Raw genomic sequence first — 18,288 nt, forward strand, 5'->3', positions numbered from 1 at the left:
AGAACAAAAGTTGATGTGCATTGAGTTTCACATCACGTGTTCCAGCTGGGAATGTCTTTGGAGGGTAAAAGCTTTTGTTTGACTAACCAACCATTGATGCTAATCCCGAGAAACATGAAAGAACCGGAAAGACAGTGGAGTGGAAAACTAGGCTATCAGAGATTGCAGTCCCAGAAAAAAATTAAACTATTCAAAATGTATTGGTTTGCATTACAAACAGTTTGCCATTGATTCGCTGAAGTGTGTTTGGGTCTTGTTCCAGTAGGATTTAATGGTCTTCTATTGGTTTTCATTAGCCGGATATAACATCCCACCAACAGAACACAACACATTAATAAATAAATAAGAAGATAAGTGTCTATGACCTCTGGTTTATTATTTAATTATTTATTTAGGTCTGCAACATTAAAAATAGTAAGGGTTACAAAAACATTGTTGTCTACTGTTTTTCTCATAGAGATAAATTGAAAAAAGCAAACTTTCAACTACAGTTTGAAAAAATTGAGAATGTCAAAGTTTTATTAATCTCAACACCAATAATTTGGAAAAGATACTGATAGATGTGATGTCCTCCCTAATAAATCCTTTGTTTAAACCTTTTTCATGGCAGTGATAAGCTTTATAATCTTGTACGTGTTAATATTATTTAATATGTAACATTTTGCGTGAATTATTAGTACCCCACATAAGAATTGATAGTCTGCATAATAAATGACCTGTGTTTCTCTTCTTTTATCTTCTGTCTCTAACTCTCTGTGTTTCACCTGCCTACAAAACCTATTTCAATCAGGAACTTGAAATAAACTGCCAACTGCGATTCAATAGAAATACATCAAGATATGTTCCTGGGGCTTTTAATAAAGATCAAAACATACCCATTACTAGGATCTATAAATCTATTGCCCCAATAATAAAAGTGTATTTTAATTTAAAGCAACCAAACATTTTATTACAGAGCAAGTAGTCAAGACTACACAGTAAAGACGTGCCCAAATTTGTTGGTACCCTTACAGCTCATTAAAATAATGCTTCATTCCTCCTGAAGAGTGTAGAATTTAAACGCTATTGTATCGTGTATACTTGCATGCCTTATGGTATGTCATAGAATAAGGCAAAGAAGGTGTGGAAAGAGATGAACTATTGCTTATTTTACAGATATTCTTAAATGGCCTGGACACATTTGTTGGTACCCCTTTAGAAAAGATAATACATAATTGGATTATAGTGATATTTCAAACTAATTTAGTTTCTGTTATTAGTATCACACATGTATCCAATCTTGTAATCAGTAATTCAGCCTATTTAAATAGAGGAAAGTAGTCACTGCTGTTTGGTATCATTGTGTGCACCATACTGAACATGGATCATAGAAAGCAAAGGATAAAGTTGTCCGAGGAGCTCAGAAAGAAAATAACAGATAAGCATGGTAAAGGCTATAACATATATTTGGACAGAAGAGTCAAAATTTGAGCTTTTTGGCAAGTCACATCAGCTTTGTTCACAGACGAAAAAGATTCAAACTTTCAAAGAAGTGAACACAATACCTACAGTGAAATATGGGGGAGGCTCGGTCATGTTTTGGGGCTGCTTTACTGCATCTGGCACAGGTTGCCTTGGTTTTGTGCAGGGCGCAATGAAGTCTCAAGGCTATCAAAGCATTCTGTATCGAAACATACTGCCCTGTGTCTGAGTTGCAGGTCATGGGTCCTACAACAGGATTATGACCCAAAACAAAGAGCTAAAATCACCCAAGAATGGATAAGAACAAAACATTGGACTATTCTGAAGTGGCCTTCTATGAGTCCTGATCTGAATCCTATCGAACATCTATGGAAAGAGCTGAAACTTGCAGTCTGGAGAAGGCAACCATCAAACCTGAGACAGCCGGAGCAGATTGCTCAGGAAGAGTGGGCCAAAGAAAACGTTTGCTAGAAGTTACTGCCTCTAATGGTTATGCACCAAAATATTAGGTTAGGGGTCCCATCATTTTTCATGACTTTTCATTTGTTTTATTTACAAAACTTTGTTAAATATAAAATATAAAGCAAAGTCCGATTTCTATTAAATATACAATAATTAATAGAATAAACAATGGTGGATGCCAATAACATTTGTCAGTTTCAAGTTATTTCATGTTTTTTGTGGAGGGTACCAACATATTTGAGCACGTCTGTATGTGATGGGAAGAAAAACATCTTCACCAACAGTATAACCCTTCATGCTCTTGTCAATTTATTAAGTCCACCTTCCCACATAAATGGGCCTTTTTAATGCTTCTATATTGAATTCTGAACCTCCACAGATTCCAGGTTACAGTCCTCCAAAGTACTGTCATATTTGGGACACATGAACTCAATAGGCTTCAAGTGCTGTCTTCGTCCAGTCCCTCTCTGTCTGAAAGGGGCAAACCGCAACCATTTCTTCACTACGTCAGCAAACTGGTGGTGTGTTGCCTCCTTTCCTACAGGTGTTCTCTTCAAAGCACCTGCGGAGACCAGAGTAAAACCAAAGATCGTCCTATTAAACATTATAGACAAATTATTTACTTATGTGAAGACAGTGACAACATTCTAACTTGCTTATGTGATATAAGGACAGAGTACTTTATAGCTGCAAATACTGTACAGTCTTGGTTCCCTTTTGTCAAAAAGTCAATACAGGTATTTAAATATGATTTTAAAGATTGCTTACGAAATAAAACACCCTGCAGTCTGGTGTTTCTGAAGCTTCTTTTCTGTCCCCTGCCAACCCAGTTGAGCTCCGAGCCCAAATCATAAGAGAGAACAGCAAGCATGAGACGCCGAACCGCGTCATCTACCGTGGCTCCACCCATGCGTGAGAGGTGTGATACCTTTGGAAAATTAAAACATGAATTAAATTAGAAAAAATATTAATGTTTACAAAGTAACAACTTGTAAATATTGGGTTATTTTAGAACCCTTGTACAGAGTAGAGCATCCTTACATCCATACGCACCGGCCGTCTTCTAAGTAAACGTGTGATTGAAATTTGTGAAATTTTACAACAACAATATTTTGTTTTATCAGACTGTACCATTCTCCTCTGTGCTTCAGAATCTTCTAAATGTCGTTCTGTTTTATCAAGCTGTTCCATTGTCAGTAGTGGCAGATCTATGTCGAGCTCTTCTTCCTCTTCTTCACACACCTGTCCATGAACCCTGGCCTGCAGATCTTTCAAGACTGCCCACTGTCTCTGTTGCTCCTCCTTAATCTCAACAAGGAGGGAGATGATTTGCCTATAGGCAGCTGTCTCTATTGTCGGAAAAACAAAACATAGTTTAGGTTTTAGAAGGAGATACAGACAGACAGAAATGCCTGTGGTATTTATTTAAAAACTTATTTTGGATGGATGCATTTTAATCAGAGGTAAATGTAGATTTATATATAGTAGTTAGAAATATATTTTACATTTTAATTTCACATATCTGCTATTATTCCTCCATAGCATTTAAGTAAAACGTGTAAATGTGTTACTATTTGATACCTTTCAAGACAAAATTTCACTTACCGAAGGAAAACGAAAAGAGTAAAGTTTTATGTTGCTATCATCTTCACCGCCTAACAGTTACCTGATGGTGATGTTTCCTCCTCGTGCATGCATTTCACCGTCCTCGCTGCAGTTTTGAAGGACTCTGAATCCGTGTGGAAGTTTATCTCTGCCTGTCCCGGAATGTGTGAACTGTTGGCGTTCGGCAGAGGATGCATGTTTTCAGAGGGTCCCTGGTCTGTGCCCACTGTCATGTCTTCCTGCTTGTTCACCAGACCCTCCGCCCGTCGTCTGTTTATGGCCCAGTCTGAGCAACTTGCATTGTTTGCTTCCATTTATAAAAGCGCGGGGTTACTCTGAATTTATCTCAAAATTAAACCCTGAATACGATTCTTAATAAACAAGGCGATATTTGAGAGAAATATGCGGAAATGCTTAACAAAGCGGTTCCCGGCGAGCGCACGTACCACGTTACAGCAACGTCACAGCAACGTTGGCGGAACATTGAGACACCTGAATGAACTACAATTCCCAAACGCTGGTGACGTCACAGGACATCGTTTAGAGGCGTGCGTTCAGTTTAATGTGTGAAAGACGAATACAACAGCAGTAAATTAATTTATAGTTGATTGTATCAGTGATTATAATGTTGCAGGAAAATTGTCGCTTTTTCACACAAACATACACACTGACATGTTTGTTTGTAAATATTGTGCAGACTTTCCATCATGATTTTTAAACTGTGCGGATCAATTATTGTCACCCTAGCCATCGATCTAACAATTACAAAAACATGTAGAGAGTATTTTTTACATTTCAAATAAGCAACATTTGGTTTATTTAAAAATCAAGGGGCGGACTGTGTGTAAAAAGTGGCCTAAGTCTTTTTCAGCAGGAGCGGCCCACAAAACACATGTATATATAATATAATATAATATATAATATATATTCCTCGCCACAACATGGCAGTGTTGGCTTGCTCACCGGGAGACTGCATTTATTTATTTATTAATCGTATATTATTTATAAGAATGATCTTGCTTGTTCTATAAACACCATGCACTGTGCTGTGTTTTACCTTTTCTGTTTTTCCTGTTTGCCCCTGTAATGCTGATTTGGAACAATGCACATTGTGAAAAGCGCTATATAAATAAACTTGAATTGAATTATATAAGGTAATGTATTTAAACTGACCATGACATGGTGTGACTAGACTTTGCTAACAAATATTGTTTTACATCAGGTATAAAGTCCAAAATCAACATTATATAAGTCTGAAAAAGTTAGTGTATGATTTATAAAGAGAGGAGAGAAAACATTGACTCTTTGGGCTTAATAAGTAAGTAGATAACTTATAAGCATAATAAAAAGAGCTTAATAAGCTTTTTAAAGCCATACGTAAGTTGTGCTTCCTTCAATTTGATTGGCTGAAAGTTCTATCTTCTTTATTTTGATTGTCTGTATTCTGAAGGTCTCTGTAATTTGATTGCCTGGAATTCTATGAACCCGGTATTTATTTAATTTAATTGGTCAATCTTTTGACATCGACGAGCACTTGTTTTTTTTACCCTTGTTAATGCTGCTGTTATCCGGGCACTACTCTTCAGCATAAAAAGAGATGTTATATTATATCTTCTGACTTTTTGTTCTGAGTGGTCATGCTCACATTTGCCAGCGGTGCTCCAGATGGCCAGTCTGCAGCCAATGTCATTGTCCCCCTACAATGTAGAACTAAAGAAGGAGTTCACCTTCAAAATTAAATTTCTGTCCTCAATTATATGGCCTCTTATCATTTCAAACCTGTATGACTTTTACTTTCTGCAGAACACAAAGAAGATATTTTGAAAAATGTTTTTCATTTTGAAGGTCCTGTGAACATCTGTACATTTTGAGATTTTTTTGCCTTTTTACTGTTACTTCAAGTAGGCGACTACCTAAAATTTGTTATTGGCATACAAATTGATTATTGACATGTTTGTATTCTACAGGAACTCAATACAGAAATCAGATTTTTTTTATTACGCATAGCCAACGATGAGCACACAATGGTTTTCAATCTCAGATAATAATTAATAAATGAGTACTTTCAGGAATATTAAGCAGTATGAGCCAATTTGAAGTCCTGCCATATCATTTGCCATCTTTCCCTGTAGTTATTAGGGCATCTAGAGACATTTTTAATGATGACAACAACACTTAATTCAGCAAAGATCGTTTTAATTATGCTTAAGTAGCAAAAAAAAGTACTCTGCTATACAACTTAAACACCTGAACAAAAAAGGTTTAGTACATAAAGCCAACCACCATTCTTTAAACGAATCCTGAACTGCAGAAGACATCAGTAACTCTGAAAGAAATCTCTACTTTATGCTGTCATTGAAGAAGCTGCAGCAGAGTTCCCTTGAAATAAAAAACAAAACATGCAATAATCTAAAAGGTCTAATTCCATAGCTGTATGTCCAGTGCTCAACAATGTGTAATAGTAATAAACAGAAATAATTTATTATATTAAATGTCCCATGCAATTTTGCAAACCAAGGGCGTAAAACCCTGAACACAACAACATTAAAAATAAAGAATAAAGGACCCAAACATTTTACAGTATCTATGAAAATAGAATCAACGGATATACAGGCGAGGACAAAAATGAAGACATTTTCATGAATGTATATTTATGTACATCAACAATGCATCAACCTGTAAAAGTCACATTTTTTGTTTCAAATATGCCTGAATCAATGAAGAAATATCAGCAGACAAGAAAATGAAATATAAACGAAACCTGTCTAATTGTGGGCTAATTGGTTGTGCGTGCCCTCATTGTTTATTATTCTTTTTATAGTTAATATTTGTGCGTAAAAATTAAAAGCAACACTTTTATTTCTAAAAGTGAACTTCAGTATCTAAAAATAAATGCATTTGTAGACTATTATTTCTGCCTTTAACACACGGCTTAAATTGCAATAAACACAACGTTTCAGAATGATTTTAGAATCTCCCACAACCCAGCAGACAGCAGTGGTTTGAATTGAAAGCATAACAATGTAGCAGAAAATCACCAGTCAATCCTGCTCCATCTCAAAGCCTCACTTTTTAATTTCCCCACTATGTCCACACAGACTTTCTAAAATATTTATATAGCATATGTGACTCAAAGAATGTGATTGATTATGTTCAGAATGAACAAGAAAAAACATAAACACAGCAATTAATCTAAATATTATTGCATTTCTTTTATTTCTTTCAAAGAAACACACACTTTTAATAAAACCCTGCCTTCCTGACATTGTTCTTATAATACCCTGCTTTACGAAGAAGAAAATATTTAACTAACAATCTTCATCACCCAACCACCTCTCCATAAAATACACTCTACTTGGATTAAACCTAGTTTATTTGTACCAGAAACAGCACATTGCTTAAACCTTAGACCTGGTGTTTTTTGGGGGGGATGGGAACTAGGCCCCAGTGTCTATCATGAACATTTTTTTCTCCCTAGTGATCTACAAAATGAAATTGCTATTATTATCTCTGACAGCATTTTGTATCTGTGATAAAAGTAATATACTATAAACTGTGGCTTTGACTTGAAAACATGCTGAAGGTAAACTGACAAATTGTTGATAATTAGTTTTATGAGCTAAAGAATATGTTCGCTCAAAGACTTTTAAAAGCAGAAAACATATCTAAACATTTCGCGATACAAAATACAAAGTTGCTTTGTGATAAAAATACTTTGCTGCAATACTCTTCCAGATATGTTTCTATTTCACCTAAATTCTATTCTTAAAATATGACAGACAAAACAACCAGTTTTAGCCAGTGCATAAAACACAAATTCCCTGTAATGTGCCTTCAGACTAGAAAACCTGCATGAACTAGACTAAAACAGTCCATAGAATCGCTACCTTGTCAACTCACTAAAAACCTCTATAACGTGAGAGAACAAGTAGAAACTTGAAAGTTCACACATATTGTGCCCCCGTTAAAAGCTTACAGCTGTGATCAGATATGCACAGAAACAGAGGCATAAAGGAATTTAAAGTGGCCTTTAAAAAAAAGACCAACAATTGAGCTCCTGGGACTTACAAAAGCGCACATAAGCTCAAAAAAAAAAAAAACACGTTGTCACCTTCATCTATGATCTCTGTTCTGCTGAGAGAATTTATTGAAAAATTCCTTAGTAAACTCTAAATGTGGCATGCTAACAAAAAGTGACCTGACCTATTATATAGCAAATTTCCAAATGTACATCCTATTTAAAACAGACTCTGTTACACAGACGTTAGCTTCATTTTACCAGGACGCGTTTCCTGCTAATCAGCTACTTAGGTTTGTGGCGCACTCCATCCATTCACTCTGAACAGGGAACGGCCGTTTTTACATGTTAAAACAGTAAAGTATAAAATATATATATTCCTTACTTGCCTGCCAAAGCGTTGTGTTTTCAAAAATGTCCTCTACAATTAACTTTCATGTCATGTCACACATATATCAAATAGTAGAAACCGATTTATGTATTGAGTCAAAGGTGCATCTAAAAGGGTGCATAAAATATTCAGAAACGGAGAAGAACCCAGTAGAAAAAGCTTGCATGCAAGCTTTGCAGGACTAAAGGTTGACTGGTTGAACAGTCTATTCTTTGGAACAGCTGTGGGTTGGTTTCGTTTCAGTATGTCACAGGAAAGTAATGTGCATAAATAGTTTTCAATAAATTAATAAATAAACATTTCTCTGTTTCAGTATATACAGAGCGTTAGAGTCCTAAACATAAACACATCTATAGAAACCCATCATATCACACAAGATAAACATAAATGTTGGTATGTTGTAGAGTTTCAACACGTTTTTACACACAAGTCCAAACGAAAAGCTCGCTGTCTCTTCAAATGCTAAAAAGTGGTGCAAATATTTTAGACCGAATTTGATCTGATATGATCTATCTTCTTTATTTTCTCCTCCGAAAAGAAAACAGGTTCTCCCTGGAAAATGTGAAAAAAAGACCAATGAGCTGAAACCCTCTAGATCGTTCGATGATATGAAGGTTGAAGGTAGTGACTTGGGTAATATCCAAATTAAACTGGAGGATTCACCACTTCAGCGCCGTACTCACTATAGGTCACCAGTACCTTTCAGCATTATAATAAATCTATATTTTACCAATATTACTTAAAAGTCCTCTTCCGTCCCTTAGCAGCTATTAAAACAAATCCCATCATAAAATCCATTTAGATCATCTTCTTTAAATATGTAATATGCAAAATATTTCAAAGAAATAAAGTATTCACATCAATCCAGGCAGTAGTCATCTTTTATCTTTCCCGTAAGAAGAATCTATATTGGTCAACCGGACCGTTCTTCAAACACAAATGCTCTTATCTCCTCTCTGTCCTATAATACCGCAGACCCTAAAGACTCCATTCATGTACCCATTGTAAAGAAAATAAACTAGATCAATAAATAAATATTCCTTCAGAACTAGAGCCGGTCTGCCACTGACCGAGAACTTGTGCCATTGTCCTCGCAAGCTCAAAGAAGAAGAGCTGAGACGCTTCATTATCTCATTCCTCACGGCAGGTGGGCAGATTGACAAAGGTGAATACGTTGAACTCAATGAGGATGGAAAAACACAGGAAGACAGCGTACATCAGCAAACAAAAGAAACCCAACCGTCTGTCCAGTTTCCACTTATTCAAATGTACAGAGACAACCTGTGTGAGAGAGAAAGAGTCAATAAGGAGTTCAAACAACTTTCTCGCTTAGCATAAAAACAGGAACAACATTTAAGTAATCGCTTAAGACATACCGTGAGAAAAACAGATGCCAACAGCAACCCGACCGAGTAAATGAGACCTTTACTGCTCAGGTGAATCTGGGCAGAGAAGTGATTTAGTAAGTATGTTAAAACTTATAAAAATAGAGATGGTTGGCGGATCATTTCAGACAAAAGACTGTTTATGTTTCTAAGACGGAAATCATTTCTTATGCACTAAGCACTAAACATGTGCGATCAATTTAGATAAGAGGTAGACAAACATGTAGCCTACACAAAGCTATGATTGATGAAAATTTTCACTTGTGTGCTTCCTTTCACACAAAAATCATAACTTCACATAATATATAATGCAAACTTCTAAGGAGATCCTGTCTAATGGGATTTGGACACCTGAATACGACCAACAAACCTGTTTATTGAAAAAAATCTTATTCTATTAAAAACACAACCCTTAGGTACTGCAGCTGGCAATATTGCAAAGAAGACATAACTAATAAAATAAATAAACAATAGATATTTATTGTTTATGTCACTGCTCATTCAGCATTTGGAAAGTTTATCATTAAAAATAAAAGACAAATGATTTGCTTACTGTGGAGCCATAGCTAACAGCTAAAGTCTTGATGGTCCAGGGCAGACCAAGACCAATCAGGATGTCAAACACATTACTGCCAATGGAGTTGGATACAGCCATGTCCCCCATCCCTGAAAAACATTTGGAAGTTGAGAATCATCATGGAAGGTATTCCTTGATTGTAAGAGCCTTGGAAAAAACTGTTATAGAAACCATTTCAAATGAGTTGTTCCTACCTTGCCGTGCCACAATAAGGCTGGCCAAACAATCAGGAACACTGGTGCCGGCAGCCAAGAAAGTGATCCCCATTATGACATCAGGAATGCCCATAGTGTAACCAATCACTGTGACCTGTGACCAGAGTTTCAATAAACCACTGAGCATTAACAGATGATTATTAAGAAGTCTGCATTTGTGTGGGGAAACACCAGGATCATCTTACCATCCACACCATGATGTAAGAGAAGAACGCGATCCAGAGGGTAGACGCGATGAACGTGACCATGTACCAGCGCTCCCAGCGGGGCGTGGCACAGTTAGGTACAGTGAGGAACAGTAGCAGACTCAGTGGCCAAGCCAGCAGCCACTTTAGCTTATTAAGGGCCCCACCTGCACATCATCAAATATTTTCGAACATTAGATATTCTGAAGGTTTACTTTTAAACACTTTTGAAAAACGTGTTTGTAGTTCAATATTAGTTGTTAACAGCACTAATAATCAGCACTAAGGAATGTACCGGGGCAGCGGAATGGAACATAGGGTCCCTCATTCTCCTCCTCCTCCTCTTCCTCCTCATCATTCTCGTTGTTCTCATTGTCCTCGTTTTCGTTTTCTGTATCAGTGCCAGCTTCAGGTCCTCCCCTGTCGTCGTCATGGTGAACTCCTTTCCGCCCATTCAGTCCCCGGTCCAGTCCATTTTCTACCCCACGTTTTCCTGGGATCTTCACTGTCACATCCGAATCCCCGTTACTAAAGCGGCTATTTATCAGACGCTGCCTCTGCAGTCACAAACACAAACCATCAGATTGTTTATGCAAGTATAGGTACTTGTGTTCAGGTGTATCTATTACTGACCTCTGTGATGAGCATTCGGGAGGCCATCGTGAGACGTGTGCGGGGAGAGAAGTGGCTGGTGATCATGATTCTCATTCCAGCCTCAGAGAAGGTCAGCTGGTGAGGGTATGCAGAGAGGAGTTCATCCACCATCAGCACAGATGGTTTTCTGTGGAAATTTGCTTAAAGGGGCAGAAAAACAATACATGTTTATACAGTATTTGCATTCTGGGTATTACAATAAAATATTATTAAATGTGACATTAAATAGCATATACACATATTACAAACACCACTACGTTCACCTTTCTTAAGCAACACAACGGTAGCATCACACCCGTCGTCGATGTCTGTGTTACTCGCTGTGCCGTTACCCAGATTTCCAGAGTTCTTTTTCCGTCGTTCAATGTAATTCACCACCCGTGAGTTCAATCTGTTGAACACAGAATAAGATGGGCAGAAATGAGATTCACTGGCATCAAGAAATAAATACTTGTAATAATGGAAAATGATCACCAACTTACTTCATTAATATAATGTAAACTAGGTACATCAAGACCAGGATGAGTGATTCCCACCTGAAAAACAATATACATCTACATGAGCGACTAAATAAAACACAGAATGTGAATGAACTGTGAAATGAAAAATGAAGAATCCTACCATGTCACTTTCTCATCATAGATGAACTTGAAAGGAAAAACAGAGCAAAATTAAAAAAAATTAAAAAAATTCAGTACATTTTTGCTTCAGATGTACTGTCTCTAACTCACCACCAGAGGGCAAGATTTGCTAACTGTAACACAGGCCTTGGTTTTCTTTTATTGAGATGAATGCTAATGTTTCCATGATGCTTCCTTCAAATTTTAACAACTGAGCACCTTGTACCTATTTTGTACTTGTTTGAGTGAAAAGTTTGAATGCAAAATAAACATGAACTCTAGAATGTCTTGAAGTTGGTATGCTCCCCTTTGGCTTTAATGACAGAATGCACTTTAGCTGGCATGAACATTGGAGTTTGTTTATGATCCCCTATCCCATCTGTTATTCAAGCAAATACAAAGGAGTAAACATAGTCAAAACCACAAGTTTGCCTCATTGTATTTGTATAAAATGGAATATCTTAATGCCTTATTCATTTTCATAATGATATTCGTAACTTAAAAATTATAAATAAAATAAAACAAAATATAAAATTCTATTATTTAATTATGTTACAAACAATAGACATCTTGGAGGTTCTGTACAGGATATGCACTCAACCATAAATGTTGCAAAAAAAAAGATAATACAACCATCTTATTAATTGGGAGAGATGATCACCCCAAAAAAAGTCATTCTCATGCATATTCATACCTGAAGAGGCTTTCACGTACTTCAATGCAAACCAGTCGCTGTTCTATGCTTTAATTGTAGAGCGTTACTGTTCAAAACCTTCTGTATTTAAATGAGATTTTTAATGAGGTGCTTAAAAAGAACAACTTTTTTACTCAGGGTCCTATGTATTATTACTCCATGTTTGTTGTCGCTCCGAGTTTGGAACTCATGCAGAGTGTGGGCAAATAAGAGGCCTGTGCTGCAGGCCGTGAGCCCCACGGGAGAGCCACTTGCTTCTCCTCTCCTGCTGCATGAGGAGACCCACAGGCTTCATGGAAGCAAGAAAAGCAACTTCAATTCTACTCACCACGATCAGAGTGGCCACTGAGATAGTGTAGTACGTGGAGTCTCTCATTAGTGTCCAACAGGAGAGCCGTACTGCCTGTATCGACAGGGGAGAGAGGGCACGGATAAGCAATGAAGAAACAACATACACAGCAAAACACACTTGAAGGAAAGTAAGAGAGGTAAAGAGGGTGAAGCCAGTCTCAGGAGTTTCAAAAACTTTGTTTAAATGATTTAGTTACACTCTTTTTATGAACTAATTTTTTTGTGGTGACAAAAATCAAATAGGCCCAAAGTTAAATGACAATGTTATTTTTCCCCATTAAAATAAATGTAATATTTAATTATTCGAATTACATTTATAGTGTGAATATGTGTATATGTTCCTACACTTTTATATTCTTTGTATATGTGTCTAAAAGTATTCTATTCTATTAATGAAATGAGCAACCTGTTGACACTAAACAATAACCTAATAAGTGTTTTAAGTCCAAGTAAATATGCCCCTCTATAAACATCTTTCATCAATCAGACCCTTATAAATGTATTAAGAACTGCCCTTACAATGGCCCACAAACAGTTTTAATTGTCTATGTGTGAATCACAAATATTTTTCCCTGTGACAAAATCTACATGTTACATAAGCCACAATCAACCTCCTCAGAAATCCCCGAAATCTTCTCCAATCTGAATGTACAAAAGGATTTTAAAATATTGTTCTCGTGCCTTTATTTCTTATGTAACGTGTTATCTGTATTTGTGAACTATTTTGAGATTTTGGATGGCTCGCAATTTTGTTTCTTTTCAGACAGATGTACACATTAAGGTGTGGGAATTTGAGTGCATGAGAGAAAGAATGGATGGAGTGATGGAAATGAATGAGGTGGGCACCATATAAGGACATGACTTCCTGTGCCAAACTCCGCTGATTGAAATGTATGAAGTAACTCATATTGAATGCATGTCATGTTGTGGAGCGTGCTCCTGCTATAAAAAGAAGTTTTCTACGTCAGAGCGTCGGAACCGACGCACTATTGCTCACGCCAGCACAGCTTAACCTACACCGCAGGTTACACTCTTCGTTTTGTGTTTCCGTGGCAACCAGAAGCTCTATTGTTGCAGATGTGTTTTTTCCTTCGCTCTGATAGACTGTGCATAAGTGTGTTAGTGTCTTATGGACTTGTGCCTTTTTTGGTATGATTTACAGACATCACTTATATAGGACACCAATGTTATAACGTAGAAAGAAAACATCTAGATACTACGCGAGTTATAAAAACACCAATACCCCACACAAAAAAACTTACTAGTAATGTTTTAGTACCAAAATCTTGTGGAATTCGTCCATAGATGAATATTGTTCATTGACATTATGTGAAGTGTAGTCTGGGTGGATAAATAAGGAATTACATTGATGTGTGTGGTCACAGATGGATGTGTTATAAGTATTTTTTTCTTTAAACCTTGGGTCATCTTAGTTACACATTTCAAAATGCTAACAAACTTTACATGTTTGTGGTAAAGCTGTGCAGACAAATTCAGGTATTCCAAAAACTGACACGAAAAGGCAAAAATGTGTGCTTTTACCGACTTGGATCAATAAAATTGTTCAAATGTTATGATTTAAATGGTTTAGTTGTAATAATGTCCACAGTAGCCTACATGTAATGTATAGCAAAATAATAATAGTAGTATGAAAACCGTATGAGAGTCTCGGGAGTATAAACCAACAGAGTATGAATGACTGAAGGAAGTGGAAAGCAAAGAAGCATATAAAAAGACAAAGTAACACCACAGCTGACATGAATGACCTCATCAGCTTCTCTTGTTGACCCCCGGGAGCAGTCTGCCCACTTCTCAGTGTCAGTGTGTGCTCAGTAATGGCTTTATTAAAGCAAGGGGTTTAAGGCGGGTGCATCAATCTCGTTCGCATTTATGACATACTCTCACAGATATTGACAATTCATCATGTTTGCACACTACATTTGACTGTCTTAAGGCAAATAATGTCTTATTTGCAGTAGGGATAAAGGGTAAGGCTGACTAGTTAGCAACCAACTTATCAGTTTATGTAGTTTCTATACATAATTTCGTACATACAGGTATACATTTTTATATACAGCCGCAAGAAAGAGTTAAAATTATATTAATAATTATTTTATATAGTATTATGTGTTAAGGTAAAGTTATAATTTTATTTTATTTTGTAAACTTCTAAAAACATTTTTCCCAAATTTAAAAAGAAGTTAAAAATGTATTTGCAGAAAATAATATCTGGAGAAACATAACAGAAAACATCCTCCGCATTTTTTCAGACCTGAAATACTGTAAAGAAAACAAGTTCACATTCACTTTCAAGCACAACAGTAATATTTGTGCATGTATAGGAAAAGTTAAAGAAACATTTTTTTTTGTCATAACCTCGATTTTTATCACAGTTTTCATGTGTCTTGTCCTGCTGTCGGTCTTTCACATTGGTGTTGGATGATTTGTCTCTCCTGAGCTTTTGTTGAATTTCAACCGAATCTGGACTGGAATGGCCACATCTACAGTAGAAACTCCAATGTTTAAAAAAGGGATTTTTTACAAGTGCTCTTAATTTAATGCAGCAACAGTTTTACGTTCAACAATAAACTGACAATTGCTGTCAGAGAATAAATTATTTTTTTGCAGACCTCCACTCTTTAAAAGGACTGTGAAAGTTTTGTTCAATAAAAGCCGCAGCTATTTTGCCTATATTATATATTTGTTGAATATCTGTCACACTAAAAAACGCCTGTGCTTTCTAGGACTCAGTCAACAGTATTTCCTTAAAGGGGTGCTGCAACGATGTGTCAAGCATTCTGACTTCTTTACAATGTTAATCGTGCTGTCTTCTCATGCTTAACATGGTCAACTTGTCAAAAACCGAGTTTGGTGTATTACGTAGTATATCTGTGCTCAATCCACTCCCCCAGCGATCGTTCAGGTTTCGGAAAGACTTTTTTCGAAAATATAAAACAGTTTTCTTAGTCCCTTATTGGACAATTCTCTCTGAAAAACAAGCGGCAGCAAGAAGAGCACGAGAAGGAGCATGCGCAGACGTCACTTTCACGTGTGCAGGAGAGAGAAAGCTTACGTTTGCGAAGTTCAGGTGTTTATTTGTTCACTGCATTGGTTGATGAATGTTATATAAACGGTGGATTTAACGCTGGATTTGGAGATCGTTTCAAACTGATATATGGAGCTGGTCCAGCGCTAAAAGATGCCGGACATGAACCGCATGTGGTGAGTGAAACTGATGTCTGTGTTTTGTTGGCAACTGCGCACATGCTTTTGTTCAGCCTACCCCTCCCCCCCGCACGCGGCATATGATTTGGGAAGTAATCGTACAGCTCTATCTATCTTTTATAAATGTGATCAAACTAAATACTCTTAGAAGATACGAAGTATGCAAAATTACTATATTGGTACTCAAATTAATATGAGCTTGGAAGAAACCGAGTGATTTAGGGCCGCTTTAAAATGTTCACACACACAGACAGAAGTCAGTCCGATGCATTTTCTGTCTTGCACCATTGACCATTTTCAGCAAATTAGGCCAAAACAAACCCCCAAAAAAGCTTTTGTGTGTGTGTTGACATGCAGAATAATAAGCACCTGTCCAGCAAAGATCCCACACACTCCAATGATGCAGAGAATATTGAAGACGGCAGAACCCACGATCGTTCCCACTCCCACGTCTCCTTTAGTGATGAATACACCTGCACAGAAAGAAGACGAGACCTTATAATCTGTACATGATCATGATGGAGTTCAACTGCTTATGTTTTCACCAAGGTTGTGTAGTGCTTTACCTATGACTGAGGTGAAGAGCTCAGGAGCAGAACTCCCTGCTGCCATGAACGTGGCTCCTGCTACATCTTCACTGAGGTGGAGGCGCTAGAAGAGAAAAAGCGAGTTCTAAAAGATGTGGTGATGCAAAACTGTGGTGGAGAGGCAATAAAGATCTTACCTCACAGATCTTCTCAAGGGAGGGCACAAAGTAGTCATCACACACCAGTGCCAGTGCGTAAAACATATACATAGCCTATAGAGAAAGAGTAAATACAGAATTAAATAATGCTTGATCCTATGTTTTATGATGCTTCACCTGGTAACCATTTACATTCATTTAATCAAAAAGTATGACCCATTTTTCATTTTTGGGTAACTGTTCCTTTAAACTGTAGGCAGATATTACATCCTCATGTAGCCAAATGAAGTACCCTGATGATTATGCCCGAGTCTTTAAAGTCAGCTACTTGTTATGAAGCCCCTGTAGGTTCATAAAAACATTACGTAAGAAGTCACCGCGGGAAGAGAGTGAAATCCGTGCAAGGCAAAATTCTTGCGCGAGGGCAGATTTGAGTACATGAGTGTCAACACCATTAAACTCAGTTATTCTCAGAGCAATCTGCCCTCCAGTGGAACAGTTGTCTACTGGGACTATTCAGACCTTTTCTTAGAAAGTGTCCTCATGACAGTAAGGCACCGCACCGAAGGAAGCTGCTGCCCTTTGCATGCAAAGCGAGACGGGATAAGGGTTGCCAGTGACGTTTTATTTTTTTCTGCATAAGCTAAGATGTTTTGCATAAAACAGTGTGTGTGTGTGTGTGTCCATGCTTAGGATTAGTTGCCCCGAAATCTGGTGTTTAGATTGGTGAGAATCACAGATGTCATGTTCCCCTCAGTACATACAAAACACACAGTCACACATATGAGCGTCAAATTGGATGTTATAGGCTACTAGATATACAAACAAAACTCTTTGAATCCCTGATCATTTGAGTCCCTGATAATATTACTTATTAAAAATCCCATAAATTGAAAGGAACATTGTATTGGAAACGTTATGTGTGTGTTTCATGACTTTACATGCAGCAAACGCGACTGAAAACACACAAAGTCAAAACAAACCCCCATCCACCCCTGGGACCCGTATGCCAACTGTTTTCCCACCAAACACTTTGCCAATCAGTGCATCTAATTCTGCAGCCACAGTGCCACGCTCACATGGCGCTCCCGTTACGTAATCTCTCCTCTTACCTTCTCGTGCTTTTATTCTTGACCTTCTGACAAAGCAGAACTGGGCTACCGAGGCCCCAAAGATAAATAAAACATGTTAACAGCTGGAGGGAGTCTTAGAGGGTTTTTTCCATCAGCTTTTACCATCCACCTTCTCTCTGCACACATGGGCAACTATCTAAACATGGAATAACAATGCCAGTGTCAAACCAACCCCGCAGGGGATTTCGACGGGAACACACAGTACCTGCCTCAGATGCCACTTTACTTAGACATGCACTCAGACGCGGCCTATGGGGGCAAGACAGCCACGTGCATGATGAAAAGTCACCCTGTGATAACTTACAAAGACGGGGAGGAACAAAACGACTATATGAATTTCTTAAAAATAACCGCTATTAATATATTTACTACTACATTTTGTCAAGGCTTGACTCTCACTCATGATTTGTGCTATAATGCTGACTTCCATAAAAACAAATAGGTCTTGATTTAAAAAAAATAATAAAAATCATATAAAATGTAATTGCTCAGAGAAGCCTTTTTTATTGCTCCCAAGACTTTATAGCTCAAGTTCCTATATGTTTAAGTATCATACAGGAAGATTATAGAGGTATACAAATACCCTAATTCAGATCATATGCTACTGGAAATCAAAATATTTTTCAT

General features: G+C 37.2%; 2 protein-coding genes across 2 annotated transcripts in view; both read right to left on the minus strand.

The window, feature by feature from the left end:
• Positions 1–1,427: 1,427 nt before the first annotated feature.
• Positions 1,428–4,610, minus strand: si:dkey-187a12.4 (uncharacterized). Its single transcript, XM_056760926.1, has 4 exons — positions 3,590–4,610; positions 3,055–3,272; positions 2,692–2,851; positions 1,428–2,485 (listed from the first exon to the last, which is right to left on the minus strand). The coding sequence occupies exons 1-4, from the start codon at positions 3,840–3,842 to the stop codon at positions 2,277–2,279; spliced, it is 840 nt and encodes a 279-aa protein (XP_056616904.1). The 5' UTR covers positions 3,843–4,610; the 3' UTR covers positions 1,428–2,276.
• Positions 4,611–5,707: 1,097 nt separating this feature from the next.
• The window catches only part of slc24a3 (solute carrier family 24 member 3), a 60,826-nt gene continuing 48,245 nt past the window's right edge, over positions 5,708–18,288 (minus strand). The window contains exons 4-17 of the mRNA XM_056761139.1: positions 16,568–16,642; positions 16,410–16,494; positions 16,213–16,316; positions 12,596–12,670; positions 11,575–11,600; positions 11,436–11,489; positions 11,217–11,344; positions 10,933–11,093; positions 10,595–10,856; positions 10,300–10,466; positions 10,094–10,208; positions 9,876–9,988; positions 9,314–9,379; positions 5,708–9,218 (exon numbers count right to left, since the gene is read on the minus strand). Coding sequence (XP_056617117.1) covers positions 9,069–9,218; positions 9,314–9,379; positions 9,876–9,988; positions 10,094–10,208; positions 10,300–10,466; positions 10,595–10,856; positions 10,933–11,093; positions 11,217–11,344; positions 11,436–11,489; positions 11,575–11,600; positions 12,596–12,670; positions 16,213–16,316; positions 16,410–16,494; positions 16,568–16,642 — 1,581 coding nt within the window. The 3' untranslated portion in view covers positions 5,708–9,068. The remainder of the gene's footprint in view (positions 9,219–9,313; positions 9,380–9,875; positions 9,989–10,093; positions 10,209–10,299; positions 10,467–10,594; positions 10,857–10,932; positions 11,094–11,216; positions 11,345–11,435; positions 11,490–11,574; positions 11,601–12,595; positions 12,671–16,212; positions 16,317–16,409; positions 16,495–16,567; positions 16,643–18,288) is intronic.

Source organism: Triplophysa dalaica, chromosome 11 (genome assembly GCF_015846415.1).
Source record: "Triplophysa dalaica isolate WHDGS20190420 chromosome 11, ASM1584641v1, whole genome shotgun sequence".
NCBI classification, from domain to species: Eukaryota; Metazoa; Chordata; class Actinopteri; order Cypriniformes; family Nemacheilidae; genus Triplophysa; species Triplophysa dalaica.